General features: G+C 43.5%; 1 protein-coding gene across 1 annotated transcript in view; it reads left to right on the top strand.

The window, feature by feature from the left end:
- Positions 1-729: 729 nt before the first annotated feature.
- The window catches only part of trpm5 (transient receptor potential cation channel, subfamily M, member 5), a 91,684-nt gene continuing 67,716 nt past the window's right edge, over positions 730-24,697 (top strand). The window contains exons 1-3 of the mRNA XM_067993707.1: positions 730-815; positions 16,688-16,752; positions 23,761-23,938. Coding sequence (XP_067849808.1) covers positions 789-815; positions 16,688-16,752; positions 23,761-23,938 — 270 coding nt within the window. The 5' untranslated portion in view covers positions 730-788. The remainder of the gene's footprint in view (positions 816-16,687; positions 16,753-23,760; positions 23,939-24,697) is intronic.

Below are 24,697 nucleotides of genomic sequence, written 5' to 3' on the forward strand. Positions count from 1 at the left end.
TTTCTGTGATTGCATAGTCGCCCCACCATAGCCAGGGTTCCCATCGTCGGTCCCTTCCTCTTAATCAAATAATCATTTACGATGTCAGCCGTTGCTCAGTGGGTAGCACTCGAGGGACTTGAACACAAAATCTAGGCTGATACAGCAGTGTCGTCTTTCAGATGAGACATTAAACTGAGGCCCTGTCTGACCTCTCATTGCACTATTTCGAAGAAGAGCGGGGGAGTTCTCCTGGCCAATATTTATCCCTCAACCAACATCACTGAAACAGATTATCTGCATTATCACATTGCTGTTTGTGGGACCTTGCTGTGTGCAAATTGCCTGCCGTGTTTCCTACGTTACAGCAGTAACTACACTTCAAAAGTACTTCACTGGCTGTAAAGTGCTTTGGGACATCCTGAGGTCACGAAAGCCATGATATAAATGCAAGTCTTTCTTTCTTGTATATGTTACCCCTTCAGCAACCTGATCATAGAAGCATGGATTCAACTTCCCTACATTATGCTGATCATGCCTAGCTTTACCTCTCTGCCTTCCCCATTAATTCCAAAGCTGTTGTCACTCTCAATTCCCCATCAGGTGTTCCCCCTGAAATATTCGAACAGGAGACACCGTGCAATACGTCCGCTGCACACTAGTGGTCAGGAGTGTTCGCTGTGCAGCTTGCTGCTGATCCTGACCCTGGGGGAGGACTCTTGACATCACTCAAAGGCGGCTCTTGAGTGAATGAGTCAAAAGGCTGGGCGACTTTAACAGGTTGGGAGAGAAATTGTTGAAGATTGGAGATGGCCGGCACCGAGCAATTGCAGCAGGTGAGAAACTTTAGCACTGTCTAGTTCCATTCTTTAAAAAAAAAAGTTCCATCCTTTCAAAGGAGTTCGATGAGATGAACAGGAAGGATGCAGATTGCCACCTAATAGTGACAGTATATTATAGGCACTAAGCGGTATTGTATGAGAACTAGGACACCGTGACGATGATGCAGCGATGCCTAAAACTTGTCTGAGTATGCAACCCATTTGAAGTTTCCATCACCTAACAGAAGAGCTCCCCGATACAGTCAGCAAGTAGCAGCCGTCGGTTTAGTGCCTTTACATTGGGAAGTGGTTCTGTAGCTGCTGCCGGATCCCTTGCTGGCGATTTCTCCAGTGAGTGGTGCCTCGGGCTGGTATATAGAGACGGCCGGGGCTGCTCCGATGCCGATTAGAATCGTACTTTGTCGCTTGGGAGCGGCAGACTTTCTGTGTATTGGCAGAGAAGGTGTTAGCTTGGCTTTTCATCAGCTTTACTGCTGATCAGTGAACAATTGTAAACAATTTTACAACACCAAGTTATAGTCCAGCAATTTTATTTTAAATTCACAAGCTTTCGGAGGCTTCCTCCTTCCTCCGAAAGCTTGTGAATTTAAAATAAAATTGCTGGACTATAACTTGGTGTTGTAAAATTGTTTACAATTGTCAACCCCAGTCCATCACCGGCATCTCCACATCATGACGATCAGTGAACAGTGTAAAGAGGCACTTGTCTTCATCACAAGAGTTTCATTCCCTCTGGCAGTGCACTGGTTAGTGCGTTTGCATAAAAATGCCTGTGTGATATTATAAAAGAGTAGTTTATTTCAAATGGGTTAACAACAGTGTTAAAATAGAGCACACAGGAATTTCACGTGAAGGCGTTAACCAGTCCGCTAGCAAAGGCCAAGTTTAAGGAAAACTATTCCCTTTTGTGGTGTGATGAATTATCACATCCGAGTTTCCGAAACAAAAGTTTTCCATAAAGAGTGTACTCCTTTGGCATTTTCTAACCAACTATTTATATGTTTAGCAGAAAGTCACTATGGGCAAAATTCCTCCTATCCATAATTTTATTGATGAAGCTGTCCTGTACTCACGTTTTGAGTAAAATTATGGATAGGAGCAACTTCACTTCCATATATCATAGTGGCCCAGATTTTGCTGGAGTGAGGCATCTCGTGTCATGCTGCATTATTTAGACTTTTCCCCTCATCCTTCAGCTCGAAAATTTACTACCTGCAGGAGGGAGACTCTACAGTTTTAATTGTTCCTTTTCTGGGCTGGAGAGGTTGAGTGGCATTACAGGAACATAAATCTCATCATTAAAAGAGTCCCTCCATTGTTAAGTACCAGCCCTAACCATCTGCAGCGAGTTTAATGCATATTTACTGCACACAATTTCTTGAAACTCACTGGGAGGTTGAGGGCAAGCTGCCATTTTCGGGGAGTGGCGCAAATCGTCCAGCAACTTCAGGCGATTCGCAACTGAAGGGGTATCTCTTCCTCAACAACAACAACTTGCATTTGTAGAGCACCTGTAATGTGGTGAAACATCCCAAAGCGCTTCACAGGATTGTTATCAGACAAAATTTGTCACTAAGCCACATAAGGAGATACTAGGACAGGTATGTCACAAGCTTGGTCAAAGAAGTAGATTTTAAGGAGCGATTTAAAGGAAGAAAGAGAGGTAGAGAGATTTAGGGAGGGAATTCCAGAGCTTTGGGTCTAGACAGCTGAAGTCACGGCTGCCAACAATGGAGTGAAAGAAATCAAGGATGAGCAAGAGGCCAGAATTGGAGGAGCGCAGAGGTCTCGGAGGGTTATATGGCTGGAGGAGGTTACAGAGATAGGAAGGGGTGAGGCTGTGAAGGGATTTGAACAAAAGGATGAGAATTTTAAATCCTTTCCACAAATTGCTGGAGGATTTACATACTAATAATGGTGCGTACATTGCATTCACCATTATTTTGCCAGCAAATTCTACTCCATTATGATGCTCAAGCCCTGAAGAGCCTGAATTTCCTCAATGTCAGTTATGTCATTGTTACACTGCAGCTAAGCCGAAAACACAACCGGCTTTTTTGATGATGACCTCCAGGCTCTCCTCCTAGAGGTACAAAACAGGAGCCTCCAACCCTGGGTCTCTCTGTCACCAAACTGGGCACCAACATCAGTTGTACTGCCAGCAAGGGGCTGGCACTAGCAGCGACTCCCAACTTCCTCACGCCCAGGACCAATGAACGGTGCAGAAAGACATGAAAACACTTTGCGAAGGCAGGCAAGGGTAGCATGTCACCATGCTCTCCCTTTCCTCCCTGCCCATCCTGAACACCAGCACACTCTTCAACCTCTTCACCCTCTTAAAGCAAAACTCTAAATACTCACCCTTCACACTACACTCTAGCACGAATCCAAAACACCTTCCTCTACTAACATCCTCACACCCCAACATCTTTCACTTCACCTCTTCCATCACAATTGGCCCATCTGAAAGATGGCACTTCCAACAGATCTACGAGGAGACCCATGGGGTGCTGAAGGAACCCATGACCTTCTGACTTAGTGGCGACAGTGCCAGTACTGCTCCAAGGCTGACACCTAAGATCCTAACTTGTCCTCACAATGATGTGGAGATGCCGGTGATGGACTGGGGTTGACAATTGTAAACAATTTTACAACACCAAGTTATAGTCCAGCAATTTTATTTTAAATTCACAAGCTTTCGGAGGCTTCCTCCTTCCTCAGGTGAACGAAATGAAATGAGGATTTCATTTCGTTCACCTGAGGAAGGAGGAAGCCTCCGAAAGCTTGTGAATTTAAAATAAAATTGCTGGACTATAACTTGGTGTTGTAAAATTGTTTACAATTGTCCTCACAATGGGTAACATTAATTGTCATACTGCCGTGTTATGTATTTTGTATGTGTACCAGCACAAAATGGCGATTGGTACAAGGAAAAAGATATCACCCCAGCGCTCACTTGATGCCAGTGTCTTTCTTGGAAATTCAACTGGGAGAGCTCACCCAATGTTGGTGCTCATCTTCCTGACCTTCACAGAACCCCTGTGAAGTATTAAAATATCATTGCTGCACCAGGAGATAGCAGGTTCAATCCGCGGTTTATGATGTTAGCCGGTCTCGTCCGGGGGTGGGGGGGCTCTACAGTTCATCTCAGTGTCCCTGGGTTAGGAAGAGAAAAACCAGCCAGGGTCCCTGCTCCAGCAACCCAGGCTGGAAATGTAAGGAAATGTTGAGTGAGGACATGGTCAAACAGCCTGCCTGCACTCACAGTTGATGCTCACACGTGGATAATGGCTACTTGGGCGAAGTTCCAGAGGCTGACCCTCGCCTATGGAATGTGCCAAGCTTTCAGGAGAGGAGGGGAGGGTATAAAGGTGATGGAGAAATTGGCGCTTGCTTCAACTTGGCTCTGTTGTGGCTGCCATTCGATATCTCTTGATATTTGTTGTTCCAGCTGTTTATGCTGATTGACATCAGACCCCAGCCTCCGTTTCCATGTATCGCATTAGTAGAGCATCTCATGATAATCTATACCTAATCGAGGGAATACCTCTCCCACTCATTTCTCTAACTCTGCTCCAACCCTGCTCACATCTGCCACAATCTTCCCTAGCCAGACAAAGCAAAAGAGGACTTTTTGGGGTAGAAATTCAGGGGTACCCATTTGTGGGCATGCGGGGAGGGCGCAGGATGCTTGCCCTGTGCCTGAATATTGATGCCCGAGGTCCTACCAGGGTTCAGGATGGGAAGCCATGGGGGGGGGGGGGGAGGAGGATCACAGGCCGGGACGGGACAGGACGGTGGGGGAGGAGAGCAGGCCGGGGGTGGTCGAGATCAGAGGCTGTATGGGAGGTGGGGGTTGGAATCGGAGGCTGGGGGGTGGAGAATAGGAGGCTGGGGTGGGAGGATCAGGGGTCCAGAACGGCACTGATTGTTGGCCGGGGTGGGGGGGAGGGGGTCAGGAGCGGCGGTGAGCTTTCTTTAAATGTGGGGTCGGGAGGAGCACTCCTGTTCATCTTGGATCCACATTCAGGTATGTAAATTTGAAAAACTTACCTTTTTGGCAGCAGGTGGTCCCAAGTTCTGGTTTTACTGAGTGCAGCCAACGCCGGCGGTGGCTGCCTCAGGGCAAACCTATCTTGTTGTGGGGGCTTCAAACAGGCGTTGGCCCCTTATTTATTATGCAAAGAGACCAAAGCCTGTTTCTGACGTGGGCCATTGATGCCTGTTTTTTTTTTCCTTCACCAATACAGCGGGTGTCACACTTCTGGCCGGAAATGCGCGCGTGCTTCCTACCCGCCATATTGAGAGCTTAGTAGGCCAGTTACTACCCGAAAAATAGGCACTGCGTGACCGAATTTATAGGCCTTTGACTCGATGCAAATCAGGTACTCCCTGAATTGCCATTCTCCTCCCCTGCTAAGACCAAGCCTCTTGCAAGAGGGTATAGTACAGATGGTTTAATAGTTAAGAACTAATTTATCATCATGATCAAAAAGCCATCAAGGCTGTTGGTTTGCACTGAGCTGACCCTGCCCTCTTTTTTTTTTAAAAAAGTTCTCCCCTTGTGGAAAGATAAATAGAACTTAAAACCCAGCCCTTGTCAAAGTGCATTTGTGCAATCTCCCTATTCAGATTCCATTATCAAGAGGGACTGGTTGCATATTTCACAATCCCTATAGCACATCATTCAACATACTGATGTGATAAAGTTGACATTTAGCTATTGTGCTGCCATGGGATGGAGTCAAGGTCCACCTGAGTTTAGCACAAATCCATACACACAGGCCATTGGTTTTTTCAGACTGACTTAGGTGCCCAGAGGACTTACAGGCTTGATTTGCTTTAAGAAGTACATAGGCTTGTACTTTATAATGAGGATGATGGTATGGCTATTCAGTTTGTTTTATAGTGCCAGGGTATTATAATAACAACTTATTTACCATAAACTGAAGGCATTTCACAGATAGGCTTGAGGAAAGCAGAGAGTCGGATGGGGTGATTAAAAAACTTGGTCAAAGCGGTGAGTCTTGAGGAGGTTTTTAAAGGAGGAGAGGGAGGTGGAGGCATTTAGGGAGGGAATTCCACAGAGTGGGACCTAGGTGGCTGAAGGTTCTGCTGCCAATAGTGGACAAAGGGAGGAGATGCACTAGTGAATGGTTGGAGAATGGAGAGATTTGGGGGTTGGAGGGCTGGACCAGACTGCAGAGATCGAGAGAGGTGAGGCCGTGGATGAGGATTTTAGATTTACGGCATTGGGGGAAATGTAGATCAACAAGAATTGGGGTGATGGGCAAACAGGACTTAGTGAGGGATAGGATACAAGCAGCAGAGCTTTGGAAAAGTTGGAGGGTGGCAGTTGGGAGGCTGGCAAGGAGAGCATTGGAATAGTTGAGTCTGGAGGTGACAAAGGCGTGGATGAGGGTTTCACCAATGATGGGGCCGTGGTACGGGTGGAGACGGGCAGTGCTGCAGAGATGGAAGAAGGTGGTCTTTGAAATAGAGAGGATGTGGATCTGAAGCTCAGCAGAGGGTCAAACAGGGCACTGAACAGTCTGGTTCAGCTTGAGGGACTGGTCGGGGAGGGGGGGTGGACTCAATGGAAAGGGAGTGGATTCATGTTGTTCTGAGTTTGCTCTAATACGTAAATGCCCATGAAAGGCCACATCGTTTTACAGGTGTGGTCTTACCAGTCACTTGTAATCATATACCTTCAGGATGTATCCAGAAATTGATTCATTGCTGTAACATTCTCATCTCACCATCCTGTGGTGTTCTCTATATAGCTATAGCTCATCTGTTTCCCCATATGTTGTTAGCTGGTGCTGTTAACATCCACTGCTTAAGGTGCCAGCCTTGGCTCAGTGGTAGCATTCTTGCCTCTGAGTCAGCGGTTCAAGTCCCACTTCAGAGACTTTGAGCACAAAATCTAGGCTGACGCTCCAGTTCAGTACTGTGGGAGTGCTGCACTGTTGGAGGTGATGTCTTTCAGATGATCGTTAAACCAAGGTTCCGTCTGGCCTCTCAGTTAGATATAAAAGATCCCATGGCACTATTTCAAAGAAGAGAAGGGGAGTTCTCCCCGCTGTCCTGGCCAATATTTCTCCCTCAGCCAACATCACTAAAACAGATGATCCGGTCAGTATCAAATTGCTGTTTGTGGGAGCTTCCTGTGCACAAATTGGCTGCCGCAATTCCTACATTACAACAGTGACTACCTTGCTGCTTTGTGAGAGTGGATTACCATGCTGCTCTATGTGGGTGGATTATCTTGCCCTGTATGGGTGGGTTACCTTGCTTTGTGTGAGTGGATTACCTTGCTGCCCTGTGAGTAGATTACCTTGCTACTCTGTGAAAGTAATTACCTTGCTAATCTGTGGGAATGGATTACCATGCTGCTCTCTGAGAGTGGATTACCTTGCTGCTCTGAGAGTGGATTACCTTGCTAGTCTGTGATAGTAATTACCTTGCTGCTCTGAGAGTGGATTACTGTGTTGCTCTGAGGGTAAATTACCATACTGCTCTGTGTGACGGTGGATTACCATGTTCTGTGTGAGGGTAAATTACCATACTGCTCTGTGTGAGGGTGGATTACCATGTTCTGTGTGAGGGTAAATTACCATACTGCTCTGTGTGAGGGTGGATTACCATGTTCTGTGTGAGGGTGGATTACCATGTTCTGTGTGAGGGTGGATTACCGTACTGTTCTGTGTGAGGGTGGATTACCGTACTGTTCTGTGTGAGGGTGGATTACCATGTTCTGTGTGAGGGTGGATTACCATGTTCTGTGTGAGGGTGGATTACCGTACTGTTCTGTGTGAGGGTGGATTACCGTACTGTTCTGTGTGAGGGTGGATTACCATGTTCTGTGTGAGGGTGGATTACCATGTTCTGTGTGAGGGTGGATTACCATGTTCTGTGTGACGGTGGATTACCATGTTCTGTGTGAGGGTGGATTACCATGTTCTGTGTGAGGGTGGATTACCATGTTCTGTGTGACGGTGGATTACCATGTTCTGTGTGACGGTGGATTACCATGTTCTGTGTGACGGTGGATTACCATGTTCTGTGTGACGGTGGATTACCATGTTCTGTGTGACGGTGGATTACCATGTTCTGTGTGAGGGTGGATTACCATGTTCTGTGTGAGGGTGGATTACCATGTTCTGTGTGACGGTGGATTACCATGTTCTGTGTGAGGGTGGATTACCATGTTCTGTGTGAGGGTGGATTACCATGTTCTGTGTGAGGGTGGATTACTTTGCAGCCACGCTAAACCTAGCTGGTGGAGCGTCATAAAACACTAGTTAGCATGAACAGTTTGTGTAATTGCAAATGTACCTGAAAAATTCTAATGTTTCTAAATTCCAAAAGTAGTGTAGTCACGCTTACCAAAGTCATATTTCTGTGCACTCTCAATCTTTTAGAACAGAGAATATTACTGATAATAAAATAGGCCCAGCTTGGTTTAAGGTCAGCTTCAACTCTTAAGGAGGCTAGGGAACAGGGAAAGTAAACTAATGGTAAGGGAAGTAAACTAATGTTGAAAACATGGCAGGGATCTTCTTTAGCAGCTGGACTGTCCATTAATCAGTTCTAGACTCTAGTGAAATTTTGTAGTTCAGTGACATACGAACTCCACTGTAGAGACAGTTGGGGTATATTGGTTATACTGGACTCCATTTTTGTTTTGGTTTATTGTATGTGTAGGCATCTTGGGACGTTTTACAACATTAAAAGCGCTATATAAATGCAAGTTGTTGTGTATATCAGCACTTGAGAGACTCACAGACCCAGCGAACAGGCACTGAGTACAATTCTTATCTGATGGTGATGCCACAGGCTGCTCATGTCAATGAATGCAAATTCAGTTAGTTATTTGCTTAGACCAGAAGTGTCATGAATATTTATGGCAAATATTCAGAACATTGTCAAAATTGAGGAAGATTTAGCATTATTCAAATAGGGGAACACAAAAACAAAACAGAGTAACAAAACAAGTGAAAAGCAAAATACTGCAGATGCCAGAAATGTGAAACAAAAACAGAATAGGCTGGAAACAGTCAGCATCTGTGAAGAGAACAGACAATCGGTGTTTCGAGAAACGAAAATAAGAGACAGGCAGGCATATTAATATTAAAAGGAGGAATATATAAAATAAAACAAACAGGGAAACAAACACAGCAGAAACATCAATGTCGAAAAATAGAGACCTGGGCACCCTGCAACCCTCTGGTCCGAACACTGACTGCAGTAACTTCAGACGTTAACTATATCCTCATTTTCAATTGTTTTAATTTCGTGTCTGACCACCGGGTTTTCCAATCGCACGACATGTAACACTAGGGTTGCCAACCCTGGTTGGTCATATTCCTGGAGGTTTCATCACATGACCTCCAGCTTCCAACCGTCCCGCCCGGTCAAACAGCCTATTTTCTCCCATCTCCAATATTTTTATGACTAATAAACGAAAATGTTCAAAAAAAAAAAAGATTTTTCTCTCGGGTTGCTCGCAGCAGTGTTCAGGAGATTAAACTTGAATTCCTGTGGACTCCAGGGCAATCCTGAAGGGTTGGCAATCCTATCTAACACCTGTACACTCGCCTCCTCCCACTCCACTGTCCAGGGTCCCAAACATTCCTCACGTGAGAAAGCAATTTGTGTGTACTTCCTGCAGCTTATATTCACTGCTCTAGGTGCGGTCTCCTCTACAATAGGGGGGACCATTCACTCCACACGTGACCCTGAGCTCCCTGTCACTCGCCACTTCAATTACCATCCCACTCGGACCTCTCTGTCTTTGGCCTTCAACATAGTTCCAGTGAAGCTCAGCGCAAGTTTGAGGAACAGCACCTCACCTTTCTATGAGGCAGCCCTCTGGCCTTAATATTGACTTGAATAAATTCAGACCTTAACTATGGATCTCACTTTCTCTCTGGAAGGAAATGCTGGCAATGTTGAATGGGTGTGACCATATTTTTGGGGGAGGGGCAGAGCTGGGTTGATACTGGGGTGGGGACTCTCCATTTGAAACCTCATGCTGGGTGGGGCCATCTATACCTTTATCTATCATCTATACCTTTTTTTTTCCTACTTTCAGGCTCCTAGGCTGGTATAGCCTGCCCCATGTTGCATTTCTATCTGCCCTACCTCCATCCCCCTCCACTCCCTCATTTATTCACATGGTCCCTGTGTTTTGTAAATGCTTTTAATTTCTTTGATATCTCTCATCATACCTCCTATCGTCTCCTGTTAATATCACTTCAGCCATTCATCTCCTGTTTTCTATTTAAGCACTTTATAGTTTATTCTATTTTTTCTCGTGTGTATCTTTGTGTGTGAGTGTCTGAGTTTGTGTGTATGTTGATGTGGGTGTGTGCGTTTGTGTCTATGTGGGTGTTTGTGTGTGTTTTCCCTCCCTCTTGTGTTCTTTTTTAAATTCTCATTTGTAATTTATTCCAGTTCTAACCAAGAGACCACACCTGAAACAATGGCCCAGAATTTGCTGGCAAAATTCAGGCGAGTTTAATGCACACTCCGTCCTTAAAGTTTAAATAACCCAGCAATTTGTGGCAAGGAAGAGATACCCTGTGAGTTTTGAATTGCCACAAATTGCTGGACGATTTGCGCCGCTCTGCCTTTAGCGTCGCAAAAACGGAAGCTCATCCATTGACCTCAACCTCGCCATGAGTTTCAAGAAATTGCTGCATTTGTGCTGTTAAAAGGAATTAACCGTGCTGCAGTTAGGGCTGTCACTTAATAGCGTAAGGACCCTTTTAAAGACTAGATTTATGTTCCAGCAATGCTACTCAACCTTTCCGGCCTAGAATGGGATCAACTGAAACTGTGGAGTCTCATTCCTACAGGTAGTGAATTGTTCCTAGAGATTTTAAAAAAATTAAATTTTAAATTTTTTAATTTTTTTCTTACGTTTTATTTCTGTCTCCTTTTTTCTGTCTCTTAATCCAATCTTTCTTCCCCTCTCTTTATTTCTCGTCCTGTATCTAAGTTGACTCTAATTCACCCGCTTTCCTTCTCCGTTGTCCCTCTGTTTCTTTCTTTATTCTTAAATCTCAGTGGTTAAGGAGATATACTGTTGGTCCTGTCATTCACCAAGGTCTCAGATGCCCCATTGACCTCGCAGCTGTTAGCAGTTTGCACTTCCAGCAATTTGCGGCACAAAAAATTTTCGAACTGGGGGTAAGGGAAAAAGTCTAACTAACGGGGCACGCCGCGAGATGCCCCGCTAACTAACGGGGCACGCCGCGAGATGCCCCGCTAACAAACGGGGCACGCCGCGAGATGCCCCGCTAACAAACGGGGCACGCCGCGAGATGCCCCGCTAACAAACGGGGCACGCCGCGAGATGCCCCGCTAACAAACGGGGCACGCCGCGAGATGCCCCGCTAACAAACGGGGCACGCCGCGAGATGCCCCGCTAACAAACGGGGCACGCCGCGAGATGCCCCGCTAACAAACGGGGCACGCCGCGAGATGCCCCGCTAACAAACGGGGCACGCCGCGAGATGCCCCGCTAACAAACGGGGCACGCCGCGAGATGCCCCGCTAACAAACGGGGCACGCCGCGAGATGCCCCGCTAACAAACGGGGCACGCCGCGAGATGCCCCGCTCCAGCAAATTCTGGGTCATAAACTTCTCTGATCTCTTCTGACTGACCCGCTGAGTGTTTCCAGCATTTTGTGTTTTTGTTTCAGATTTCCAGTTTTTCGCTTATAGTTTTCTATCTCTCCCATCTTCTTGCATTTTCCTCAAACCTCTCACTTCCTTAGCTATTTACTCATCCTTTGTTTCTTTAATGTCTTTTTATTTCTTCAACGCTCCTCTTTATTATGTGACTGAGATGATTTGATGTATTATTCCCCTGATGTTTCTTTTCTTTGTTTGCCCGTGTTTTGTATGTATTTATTCCCCACCCTATCTCCTTATTTTTATTTGAGTAAATAAACAGTAAGGCTATTAAAAGGTTGCTGATCCACAGTTAAAAATAACTCATTGTTTTTGATAGACGTCCAGGTTATTTTTTTTCATAACCGTGTCCCTTACATGCCACCGAAATAAGCCGAGGTTAACATTAGGAGAGTTGCTATAAACATGGGCCCCAGTGTCAGCCGTGGCTCATTGGAAGCACTCTCATCTCTGGATCAGTAGGTTGTGGGTTCAAGAGCCATTCCAGAGCCTTGAGCACATAAACTAGGCTGACATTTCAGAGTTCCTCAGTTCTGACACTATTGTTGGAGGTGCTGTCTTTCAGATGAGATATTAAACTGAGGTTCCATCTCTTAGATCCCCAGTATTATTCAAAGAAAAGCAGTGTGTCCTGGCCAACATTTATCCCTTAACCTGCATCATTAAAATAGATTATCTGGTCATTCATCTCATTGCTGTTTGTAACTTGACTGCTATGTTTCCCTACATGACAACAGTGAGTACACTTAAAAAGTAATTAATTGGTTGTAAAAGTGCTTTGTAACATCCTGAAGGTATGAAAGGTGCGATATAAATGTAAGTTATTTCTTTAAGACATTTCAACACCTGCAATGTAGGGTTGCCAACCCTCCCGGTTTGCTCTGGAGCCTCCAGGAATTGAATCTCCTGGACACTGCTGCGAGCAACTCTGGAGAAAAATCATAGGGGCATTAAAAAATTGGAGTGTTTCTTCATTTTCTTTGAACTCTTATTGATTAGCTATAAAAATATTAGAGATGGAGAAGAAAGTTTGATTGGGCGGGGCGGTTGGAGACAAGAGGTCATGTGACAAAACCTCCAGAGATACGTCCAACCAATGTTGGTATCCCTACTGCAATGTCACGTTGCTGGGCCATCTGCCTCCTTTGCATTGTATATAGGCAGCGTCCCTGTGCTGATACAATAGTTCTTTTTCCTGTTGTTAGTAATTTGAGTGACTTTCTGATGCTCCTGCACAGATACGAAGGTTTAATTATTTTTAATTTTTTGTGCTATTTTCTCAGTCGATGGTTCGCTTCAACTCTTCAGAAATGTTTTCAGAATTCTTTTTAAAGATAAAATAAGAAAATGACAAGAAAAGATATGGACAAAGAAAAGATATGCGGCCGTTGCAAATTCTCACGGCAAACTCGAGATAAATCTGGGCTTTAAGCATTGCTCAAAGTTCTCCAGAATACTCATTGTAATTGATGAATAGAATCATGGCACAAGTTATTTGACCTTCAAGATTGACATGATGGAGCAGATTTTCAACTTGCTGCCCTGGCATAAAACTGGCGTTGCAAATCAACCCATCCGTCATAGAAACCTCCTGATTTTCATTTCCATTAAAATCAGTGGGGTGGTTTATATGACGGGCAGTCAATCCGCAATGCCACTTTTATGCCCGGGTGACAAGTTGAAAATCTTGTTGTGCTTCTCCATCAGGAGGCATCAGATCTGGCTCAAATGGTGGGACACCATCGTCCAGGAACAAACTTCACTGTAGAAATGAGCTCAGGTCATCCAGCAGCAGGCTAGTGAGTGCCATCAGCATCTCTGTTTTCGTAGGCACTGGTACGCTTGAGTTGTGGTCTCCCAGACAAAACTGTGGAGGACTCGCCCCCTTTCCCCATTTACATTATGGTAAAAATAAATCATTATGACCCTGGGTCAAAATCAGTCCATGGCAATGAGCTCCATGGCTAAAATGTCAGATATGATTATTTTTCCATTGCAAAGGAAGATATCCAATTAACTCAGCATTATTTTCATAGTAGTATAGGTCTGGCACATTTAATGTGTTATAGACTGATCAATAAATTAGGAAAAAAATTGATCTCCCAAGCTTTAAACAATTATAGGGGGGAAAAAAGCTTTGTAATGAATGTTGCCTCCTTCATGTGTTTAATATTTTTTTAAAAAATCTGTCTGTACTAACTTTGAGTGTGACTTCTCTGCTGGGAGCATGGGAGCCTGGAATTAGCTGTTAAACCACATGCTTTCAAAGAGATAGATCGGATAGGCACAGTATGTCATTCACATCATCAATTCTGTGCATTAAAGAATGTAATACAACTTTGTGGCATATTCCAAGTGTTTTCCGATATCCGTTATTCAGCAAATCACAGCAACTATTTTAAAGTAGCCAGATTTACTTAAAATGGCCCAAATGCAAATTTTGTTTAAACTTGTGCTTTGAGACTTGCCACAAAACACATTTTTTTTTCTCTTCCAGAATAGAGAAAACTGCTTGAGTATTGAATTTGATTCATCCAATTAATTCCAAGATGGCAATCATCATGGTAGTGATCCATAAGAGTTCAAATCATAGCCTCATGTTCCATTAGCATAAGTTCAAAGTGGAAGACAGAACAGTTTGCAGGAAGTTGAGGCCATTTCAATGAGGCTGTAGTTGATCTCCAAGCAGTCAGGCAATCCATTCGTGTACAAGGAGATCTTGAAGGAAATCACTTATTTAGAGTGAGATTGACATAGCCTTTCCATTAGATTAGGAAGATTGTAGGGTGAGTTTAAAGGATGTGGATAGGTATATGTGGGAGAAATATTTTCAGTATGACAGATTCTGCCTTGCACAGAAAGCAATCATTATTCATTGATACATTGGGGTGTATATTTTCTGATCGGTGTTATTTCAGCAATTCTGCTAAACCATTTATTTTAAGCTGTTACACTGCCGTTAAAATAATGCCAATTAGAAAATATATCTCATTGTCTTTTGCATTCTGGATTCAAGTCCATCCCTGAACAGTTGGGTGAAAGTCTTCTCTCTGAAGATCTTAACTGAAGTGAGTATAAATGATCTTGATCCAGATCACAGTTTGAACACTGGTTGCCTCTAGTGCAAGTCCTCCTTATTAAGCTTCATACGGACAAATCTACCTGACCGTACCTTTCCTGGCAGATATTTGTGGGGGTTGGAGTGGGTTTGCCAGTCATGTTTCATGTCATAGCCAACGTCATCTGCCAGCCATCCACGTTGTACTCAAAACACCCAGCACTGCAAAGTTAGAACACAACGACTGAAAAATGGCTGGATCCTGAATACGGGGCTCATATTAGCCCCCTGGCTGTGGAAATGGCGGGACTGAATGGGAGGTAAAAAGAGAGGGAGGATGTAGATTTCAAAACCAAAAAAAAATTGCATTAGATGCGGAGGGGCTTCCTGCCATAATAATTCTGATGGGAGACCAGTGTAAGCCTGTGGAATTTCAGCCCTAGAAGCTCTCACTGTGTCAGCTCCTGCTACTACAATAGGAACATAAAGAACAGCAGTAGGGCATAAAATGGGACACTTTGCATTACTGATCTGAAACCTAGACTAACCCACTTATCATAATGTATATTTTTGGAACGTTCATTTAATGTCTAGCGTGGAGTGTTCATAAAGGCCACACAAACCTAACCCTCCCAAAAAAAGAGACATATGAAGGAAAGAGTTGAATTGGGACCCTACCTCCCCAGTTAGGTGAACATACATAGTTCCACTTATCTAGCATTAATGTTGTTGCATTTTACTTATAACATAAAGCACTTACACACAAACTATCTATTCATCTTCAGTGTGGTAAAGGCATGTGTCCCAGATGTCTGTTGAAAAACAGACCCCAAGCCACATCCTGGTACTTATAGAATTAGATTGATTATAGGAATGCTCACAGTTAAGGGATTAGGTCTCACACTACCCAAATACACTTCAAGGCTTGGAATTTCCTCCGAGAGCGCAACCAGGAAGTTAGACCCGAAAATATGCCCATTCTGCCAATGTCAAGTTATGCTCAAGTTTCCTGCGAATCTCATTAGAATACACCTGAACATAAAATGGGCAGGAATCAGTGTAAACAATCGGGGTCCAAAAGCACTGAACTCACACCATATATTCCTTCTTTAAGAATGAAAGTGAGTTTTAACTCATTTAACCATCATTCATGCACATTAGGCACAGCATATTTAAGAATCTGCAATTGGGGAAGCCTTTTTAAATTTTTAATGTGACTTGTGCCATGAAACTACATTCACAGAAACAGAAAATACAGAGCAGGTCTCAGTGAGAATAAATATTTAAAAACACTCAAACAATTGCTATAAAACCAGAAAAATGACTTTGTTTCCTGCTGCGCTTGAAAATCTGGTAGTAATTTGAAGAGGGCCTCTGATCAAGCTGAATTACAGGAAACTCACGTATATGAGGCTCTGTAACTTTGGGGCAGGGCCATTATTATGGGCGGAGATGCATTCGGGTGAAGGTATCGATAGACGATCGTAAAACATCAGGGTGATTTGGGCCTATTGTACTTGCAAGTGTAATCGTTTAGGCCACGTATTTGATTCGTGATCATGAGTGTCTCAGGGTGTAAATTACACAGGAAATTCCAGGCACAGATTTATTAAGTCAGCTGTTCTGAATTTGACCAGAAAATAATTTTAACAGTCGTCCTAAATTTTTCATTCCTTTAACGTCAAGAAACCCGGGAAAGAAATTATGAAGGATTAAAGATGAAGGGATCAACACGACACTGATCGCCTTTTTTTTGTTTCCTTGGTTCACCTGGAAGCTAACTTGCCCAGATTAGGTGGCAAGTCGAATTGTCCATAGGAGCATAGGAACATAGGAACAGGAGTAGGCCATTCAGCCCCTCATGCCTGCTCCGCCATTTGAGAAGATCATGGCTGATCTGTGATCTAACTCCATATACCCACCTTTGGCCCATATCTCTTAATACCTTTGATTGCCACTGGTTTATTACATAAACCTAGTTAGCAAGTACAATTTCCAATTCTTATTGGTAATCCATTCAATGTGCCTGATTGCTGCCAGTACTTCCAACCAATGTGAGGTGCTTGGTTGTCACTGTACCATAATTTTTCTTTCTCTTCACAGAGCCCGAGTGTTAATATAGAGTGCATTACCTGTGAGGACATCTTAGGGTCACAACTCAACACAAAGTAAGTACAGGACTGCATTTACTTTGGTATCATTGTAGGACTGTGCCAAAAGATATGGAAATTATGCAAACATGTTGTCATTTTTGGGTGTGGTAACCAGCTGCCATTACTGTCAATGTTCCTTCCTTTATCAATGGAGTGTAGCAGCTGATGGCTTCAAGAGAAATAAAACTCAGGATGAGAGTGAAGGGCTAAAGAAGGACGGGGATGATATAACATGCCTAAACCATTTCGAACTAGTGCGGTAACTTCAGCAGCGGGGTCACGGGAATGGGAATTCAACGCTATGTGCACAATTAGTTTATTGTTGCATGAAAACACTAACATTACCCCATATGAACATATGAAAAGTAATAGACAGGAGAAGTCCTACAGTTCATCCAGCCTGTTCAACGCTACATATATTCACCACCCCTCCAGGGGCCATGTAATCTCCTAAGACAGACAAAAAATCAGATAAAAACCCAGGCCAATTAAAATCTGGAAAATTCCTCTTTTCCCCCTCCCCCATAAGTGATAGAAATTTGTCCAGGAGATCTCCCTGTTTCTTAATAACATTACAAGGTACCTACCTCTAGAACGAGGTGATCTCCGCAGAATTCAGCGAGTCAGCGTTCATTGCACTGGCTGACAACAATGTTCCATTGGTCAATAAGTATGATCTGTTTGGCATCATTGATTTGTAAAATCCTCAGGTCCTCTTTGCATATTCATCCTGCTGTTGAAGTAAAAGGTAGAAGTCTAATGCAGAGTGAGTAAGGTCACTATTACACTGTAGCTACAATTCCTACTGTAATCTGTCTGCATTAATGATATAACCCATCTTTGTATTCCCCGTGATGGTGATGACTGTTAAGCATTATTCTTGATGGGACCTACCTCTGAAATGGCCAAAATTTACAAAACAACCAGTCAAATGTGCTTTCCCTTGGGCTTCAGAAAGACTACGTATTAAAATTGTTAAATCTGTCAAAATTCATTCATTTAAGATTTCTCGCAGTTCCTCTCTCCAAGTCTGAAACTGTCCCTAAAACTGCCGCCAACACCCTCCCCTCCCCTCCCTGAAGTTTGCATACTTTCCTTTCAAGCCTGTTGCTCTTCCATGGAAACTACTACAGATATTAAAAATTTCATAATATTCTTCCCCAACAATTCACGTAATTAAAGTGTTGGATTCAGCCACCAAACGTTTTTAACCAGAAGTTCCAATATGGATAAATCCAACCCCTGTTTAAATGTGAGCCATATTTGTGATTACTTGTTCCAGATAACACCATGCTAAGCAGTAGTAAGCAATAACAAGAACATCATCAGTCGGTAGCACTCTCGCCTCTGAGTCAGAGGTTGTGATTTCCATGTCCCACTCCAGAGACTAGAGCACAGAGTCCAGGTTAACACTCCAGTGCCAGTTCTGAGGGAGTGCTGCACCGTTGAAGGTGTTGTTTGTCCTCTTAGATGGACTTAAAAGATCCCACGGCACTATTTTGATGAGCAGGGGAGTTCTCCCCGGTGTCTCGGCCAATATTAATCCCTCAACCAACATCACTAAAACAGATTATCTGGTCATTATCACATTGCTGTCTGTGGGATCTTGCTGTGCATAAATTGGCTGCTGCATTTCCTACATTACAAAAGTGACTACACTTCAAAAGTACTTAATTGGCTGTAAAGCGCTTTGGGACGTCCTAAGGTTGCGAAAGGTGCTATATAAATGCAAGTCTTTTTTTCAAGTCTTTCTTTATCAACCTGGAAAGGGCCTGTGTCTCCCTGAAAATCTCTCCAGGCCTATTGACCCTCTGTCCGGTCTGGTGCAATGGGGAATCCCAGATCCATTTTATCATAATTGAACCGAGCACAAGAAAGCTATCAACCGTTTAGGCCAGCTCCTGAACAAGTGTCAAATGCTGCACTTCCCAATAGCTTGAAGTCACATTCTGCCTCACCAAAGGAGGACCAGCTGAACAAGGTCTGGTTTATAGGGAGAACCCCCTGTGATACTGGATCTGTAATTGAGACTGACAACATTCATAATGCCCCACGTGATGGACTGTCCATCCTTCCATGATGCCCCACATATACACCATAAAGAATGCCACTTCATCTAGCTATGGGTCTGTGTGTAACATGGCACAGGTATAAGTGGGTGGTGTATGTTTGAGGTGCATTAATCACCCTGATTATAACTAATGACGTGTGAAAACAAATAGTTACTCGGGCTTTGTAACTTAAGTATATGCAGCGTTCCTTCACTTGTAGTGGAGGGTTACATTTGGTGGTACTTTTCTGTGGGGGAGGGGAGGTCCAGAACATTTTGGATTTTTATGTTGAAAGTGATGCATTAATAAAAATTCATTCCCTAGATGTGGGTGTCGCTGGCAAGGCCAGCATTTAATGCCCATCCCCAGTTGCCAGTTTGATATAACTGATTGGCTTTCTTGACCACTTCAGAGGGCAGTTAAGCCAACCACGTTGGTTAGAGACCGGACTCTCAAAAAGGCCAGATCGGGTGAAGACGGCATCAGTGAACCAGTTGGATTTTTACGACAATCCAACAGTTTCATGGTCACTTCTACCGATGCCAGCTATTTATTTCCAGATTTTTAAAACTGAATTCCATTCTCAAACTGCCATGGTTATGTTCTCTGGATAACTATTTCAGTAACATGACCACTGCGCTACCACACTACCATGGCACCCTTCTTCCTCTCAGTTCAACTTGGCACTCTTCTCCCTCTCCAACCCATTTCAAGCTGGCATTCTTCTTTCACCAGTTCATGTTGCCACTCTATTTCCACCCCTCTCCAGTGAATATTACTCCCTCCTACGCCCAAAACACTACTCCCAAATTCTGCCTCTTCCATTTCCCCTTCATTTTCCCCTCATCATTTTGAATGCTTCGATCAGATCTCCTTTGTTCTAGTGAAAATCGCCCCAGTTTCTCTAGTCTCTCCTCATAACTAAAGCTTCTCGTCCCTTTTGTCCTCTTCGGTGAGTCTCTTCTGTACCGATTCCGTGGTCCTAACTTCTTTCCTAAAGTAAGGCGCCCAAAACTAGAACAATGTTCTAATTGCAACCAATGATTTATTTTAAGTTGAATATTACCTCTATGCTTTTGTACTGTAATCGACTATGTATTAAACCTTAGATCCTTTGTGCTAAATGGAATTATATTTTCAAATGAATTCTTTACAATTTACATTAACGATTTGGACTTGGGAATTGGAAGTACAAGTTCAAAGTTTGTGGACGACACCAAATTTGGGGGTACAGTTAATACAAAGGAAGAATGTGGCAAAATGTAAGAAGACATTAATATACTTGCAAAATGTACGTGCAATTGGCAAATGAATTTCAATATAGATAAGTGTGAGGTGGTGCATTTTGGTAGGACGAATAAGGAGGCCACATACTGCTTGGATAATAAGAGTCTAAGAGGTGCAAAGGGCTCTCAGGGTACAGATACACAAATCAATAAATGTAGTGATGCAGATTAATAAGGATATAAAAAAGGCAAACCAAGCACTAGGGTTCCTTTCCAGAGGGATAGAATTGAAAAGCAGAGAAGTTATGTTAAACTTGTATAGAACCTTGGTTATACCACACTTTGAGTACTCTGCATAGTTCTGGTCTCCCTATTATAAAAAAGATATGGAGGCATTAGAGAAGGTGCAAAAAAAATTCACAAGGATGAACTGAACTGAAAGGATATCCTTATCAGGAAAGGCTAAACAGGCGGGGGCTCTTTTCTCTGGAAAAGAGAAGAATGAGAGATGACCTGATAAAGGTCTTTAAGATAATGAAAGGGTTTGATAGGATAGATGTAGAGAAAATGTTTCCACTTGTGAGGGAGTCCAAAACTAGAGGTCATAAATATAAGATAGTCATTAATAAATCCAAGAGGGAATTCAGGAGAAACTTCTTCCCCCAAAGATTGGTAAGATTGTGGAATGTGCTACCACAAGGTGTGGTTGAGGCAAATAACATAGATGCATTTAAAGGGAATCTAGCTAAGCACATGAGCGAGAAAGGAATAGAAGGGTATGCTGATAGGGTTAGAGGAAGTAGGCTCGATGTAAAACACTGAATCCAGCAAAACTACGAACACATAGGACAGTGAGTGACAGAGGTCAAACTAAAATTATGCAAATTTATTTCCTTTGGTGATGCTGCACCTGTCTGGTTTACCATAATTGCACAGCACAATGCAAATCCTACGGTACTTTTTTTTGCATCTTGTTTATATAGATTCATTTTCTAGATCTTGTATAACAACAAGGACCTGTTGCTTTTGATTCACTGGTCCTATGATAGTGCAGATTCTATTTTTTTGTTGCGTGTGTGCGTGAGCGCATGTGTGTATCTGCATGAGCGCACGTGTGTGTGTGTCTGTATGTGACTAACTTTACAATAGCGATTTGAGACTAGCTTCTAGAACAGGGATATTTCAATTTGGATGACCCCCTTCCCTCCCTAACGATGCTACTGCTATTTAATTGACTAACCTCATAATAGTGAATGGAACTTGAGTGACCCCGTGTTAGGGTAGACCCTATTGTTGCATGATGGGCTCACTTCATAACTGTGCAGATTAACAGAGAACTAACCTTCCCCAATCACTCTCCATGACCAACATTCTCCTCAGCCCTCTACACAGCTGTTGCTTAGCCACTTGACACGGTGAAAACCCTTAACCAGTCACTATTCATAGCTAGCTTCCCCCACCCTACTAAACAGCTGCAAATGACTAGGATCTGGGACTGCAGTGGAAGCAGCACCTAGAACTCCCGTTGGTAGTATGTAAATAGATGGATTTGTTATAAATCCAGGGATCAGTGCTTGGGCCCCAGCTATTCACAATACATATCAATGATTTGGATGAGGGAACTAAATGTAACATTTCCAAGCTTGCAGACGACACAAAGCTGGGGTGGAATGTGAGCTGTGAGGAGGATGCAAAGAGGCTCCAATGTTATTTAGACAAGTTGGGTGAGTGGGCAAGAACAAGGCAGATGCAGTATAACATGGATAAATGTGAGGTTATCCACTTGGTTGTAAAAACAGAAAGGCAGATTATTATCTGAATGGTGATAGATTGGGAAAAGGGGAGGTGCAACGAGACCTGGGTTTCCTTGTACACCAGTCGCTGAAAGCGAGCATTCAGGTGCAGCAAGCAGTTAGGAAGGTGAATCGTATGTTGGCCTTCATTGCAAGAGGATTTGAGTACAGGAGCTGGGATGTCTTACTGCAGTTATACAGGGCCTTGGTGAGACCATATCTGGAGTATTGTGTGCAGTTTTGGTCTCCTTATCTGAGGAAGGATGTCTTTGCCATGGAGGGAGTGCAACGAAGGTTTAACAGACTGATTCCTGGGATGGTAGGACTGACGTATGAGGAGAGATTGGGTCGACTCGGCCTCTATTCACTAGAGTTTAGAAGAATGAGAGGTGATCTCATTGAAACATATAAAATTCAACAGGACTAGACAGACTAGATGCAGGGAGGATGTTCCCGATGGCTGGGGAGTCCAGAACCAGGGGCCACAGTCTCAGGATACGAGGTATGCCATTTAGAACAGAGTTGAGGAGAAATTTCTTCACTGAGGGTGGTGAACCTGTGGAATTCTCTACCACAGAAGGCAGTGGAGGCCAAGTCATTAGATGTATTCAAGAAGGAGGTAAATATATTTCTTAATGCTAAAGGGATCAAGGGATATGGGGAAATAGCAGGAACAGGGTACTGAGTTAGACGATCAGCCATGATCATTTTGAATGGTAGAGCAGGCCCAAAGGCTCCTATTTTCTATGTTAAGTTGTGTGATCCGATTTGCGGTTAAGGGGCAAAATAAGCAGGCCTATGTGATTCACTTCATGATTTTCCCCATGGACGATGTTACATTACAGATGCAGTAAATGAACAGCTCAGAAGGAATGGTATGAACTCCTGAAGTGCATTGTCATTATGTCAAGCAACAATACATACTTCCATTCCAGAAGGGGTAAACACAACACTGGTACTAATTTCAGAGGGAACTATTAACAGAATAAATTAAAAGGGTTTTGGGGAAGGGGACTGGGGTTAAACAGTTAACTCTTTGAGAGCCGGTAAAGGCCCAGGAGGCCGAATGACTTCTTTCTGTGCTGCAATCTTCTATGATTCTATATGGCTTTTGAGCCAGGATAGCTGCATAGTTTAGAACAAAGCCAGGCAGGTCTGCAGAACTCCAGGGTACTGTTCATGAATGACTAGGCAACCTGGCTCACTAGCAGAACCTAGAGAGGTAAACCTGTCACTGATTTGGGGGGTGGGGGGGTGCTGGGATTCTTCCCACTTGGCTCCAGATAACCCTCTATGGCAATGCACAAATGGCTGGGCAAACAGTGGGAAGTTTACTGGTATTTGGTTTAGACACTCTTACACATGGTGTAAAGCTAGGGGCCATAAAAATAAGATAGTCACTAATAAATCCAGTAAAGAATTCAGGAGAAACCTCTTTACTCAAAGAGTGGTTAGGATGTGGAACTCCCTACCGCATGGAGTGGTTGAGCCGAATAGCGTAGATGCATTTAAGGGGAAGCTAGATAAGCACATGAGAGAGAAAGGAACAGGAGGATATGCTGATAGGGTGGGGTGGGAGGAGACTCATATGGAGCATAATCACCAGCTTGGACCTGTGGGGCCGAACGGCCTGGTTCTGAGTTATACGATCTATGTAATTCAATATAATATGTAATGGGTCTCCATGCATGTCAGATACCCAGCTGATCAAAAACAAAAATTACTGGTTCCAGGCTAAAAATTAAAAGCAGTCTTCAAAATCTGTCTCATTTAGGTCTAGATCAGTGTGTGATTTATAAGCTGTCTATAATGTGTGATCGCAGCTTTGCCTCATGATAGCAATATTTCCAATTGAAAGTAAGTAACAAAATGAAGTAAGCCATCCCAGGTGCAAAGGTTAGACTTCTGAGGAACTCGGTCACCTATATTATAATGGTCTGTTGTATCTTTTAGTGGAGAGAGCACTTGCCAGCGTCTACAATCTAGAGAGGAACAAACACAGGGCACAGGACTGGAACTGACAAGAGAGAACAAATACAATGGTTGCAATGTTGAAGAGCCCATTAAAAGGGAATCTGTCTACAACGTTGGAGAAATTGAGTTTGTCGGATTTGGCAAGAAACATGGCAAGGTATGAATCTTCTGCTTTATTCCAATAAAAATCCAGAATAGAGACCGTTCTGGATAATTCAGATCTTATAAACCACATCAGACTGCTCCTATTAGCTGTAAGTTTGTAATTTAAAGTAAACGGGTTAAGGCCTGCCTGAAAGAGCGCACAGAGGGATGTAATTTGAGCGCACTAAGCATTCAAACCTGAACTCCACTGGTCGAAACCCATTATATCACGTGGTGTCTCAATGCATGCGATTTCTTCAGTAGCATATTTGAGGCAAGAAAGGGTGCTGAAGATGTCACATGACTATTTGTCACCTGGTTCCAGGAGCAACAAGGTTGCTTTATTGGAAAATGATAAGGTGAGATGGGTAAAGGTAAAGAATGCTTCATTGCACGTTCTGTTTGGTGGATCAGCTAATAACTGGCAAAATCGCCCTACCAAGGTTCATCTGTTTCAAATAGGTCCTAGTGTCTGAATGATGGGCAGTCCTGAGTTTAACAGGTCCAGGAGAATTGCACTGTCGGGCAACAATTGGATTTACACCTACAGACTTTGATTAATTTTATGCGCGTATAGTATATGTCAAACTGATGAGACTTAGTGATGTCTATAGATGTCTTTCTTACTCGATCAGAATCCAAGGTTCTAATTAAATCTGCGGCCCGTAGTTTGAATGTGAAGCCGGGAGGACCACTCCTGCTCCACATTCAGCTAAGTATAATTTAAAAGCTTACCTTTTTTGGAGGCGGCCTGCAGTGGTCCCTGTAAGGA

The sequence above is a fragment of the Heptranchias perlo genome, chromosome 12 (assembly GCF_035084215.1).
Source record: "Heptranchias perlo isolate sHepPer1 chromosome 12, sHepPer1.hap1, whole genome shotgun sequence".
Lineage (NCBI taxonomy): Eukaryota > Metazoa > Chordata > Chondrichthyes > Hexanchiformes > Hexanchidae > Heptranchias > Heptranchias perlo.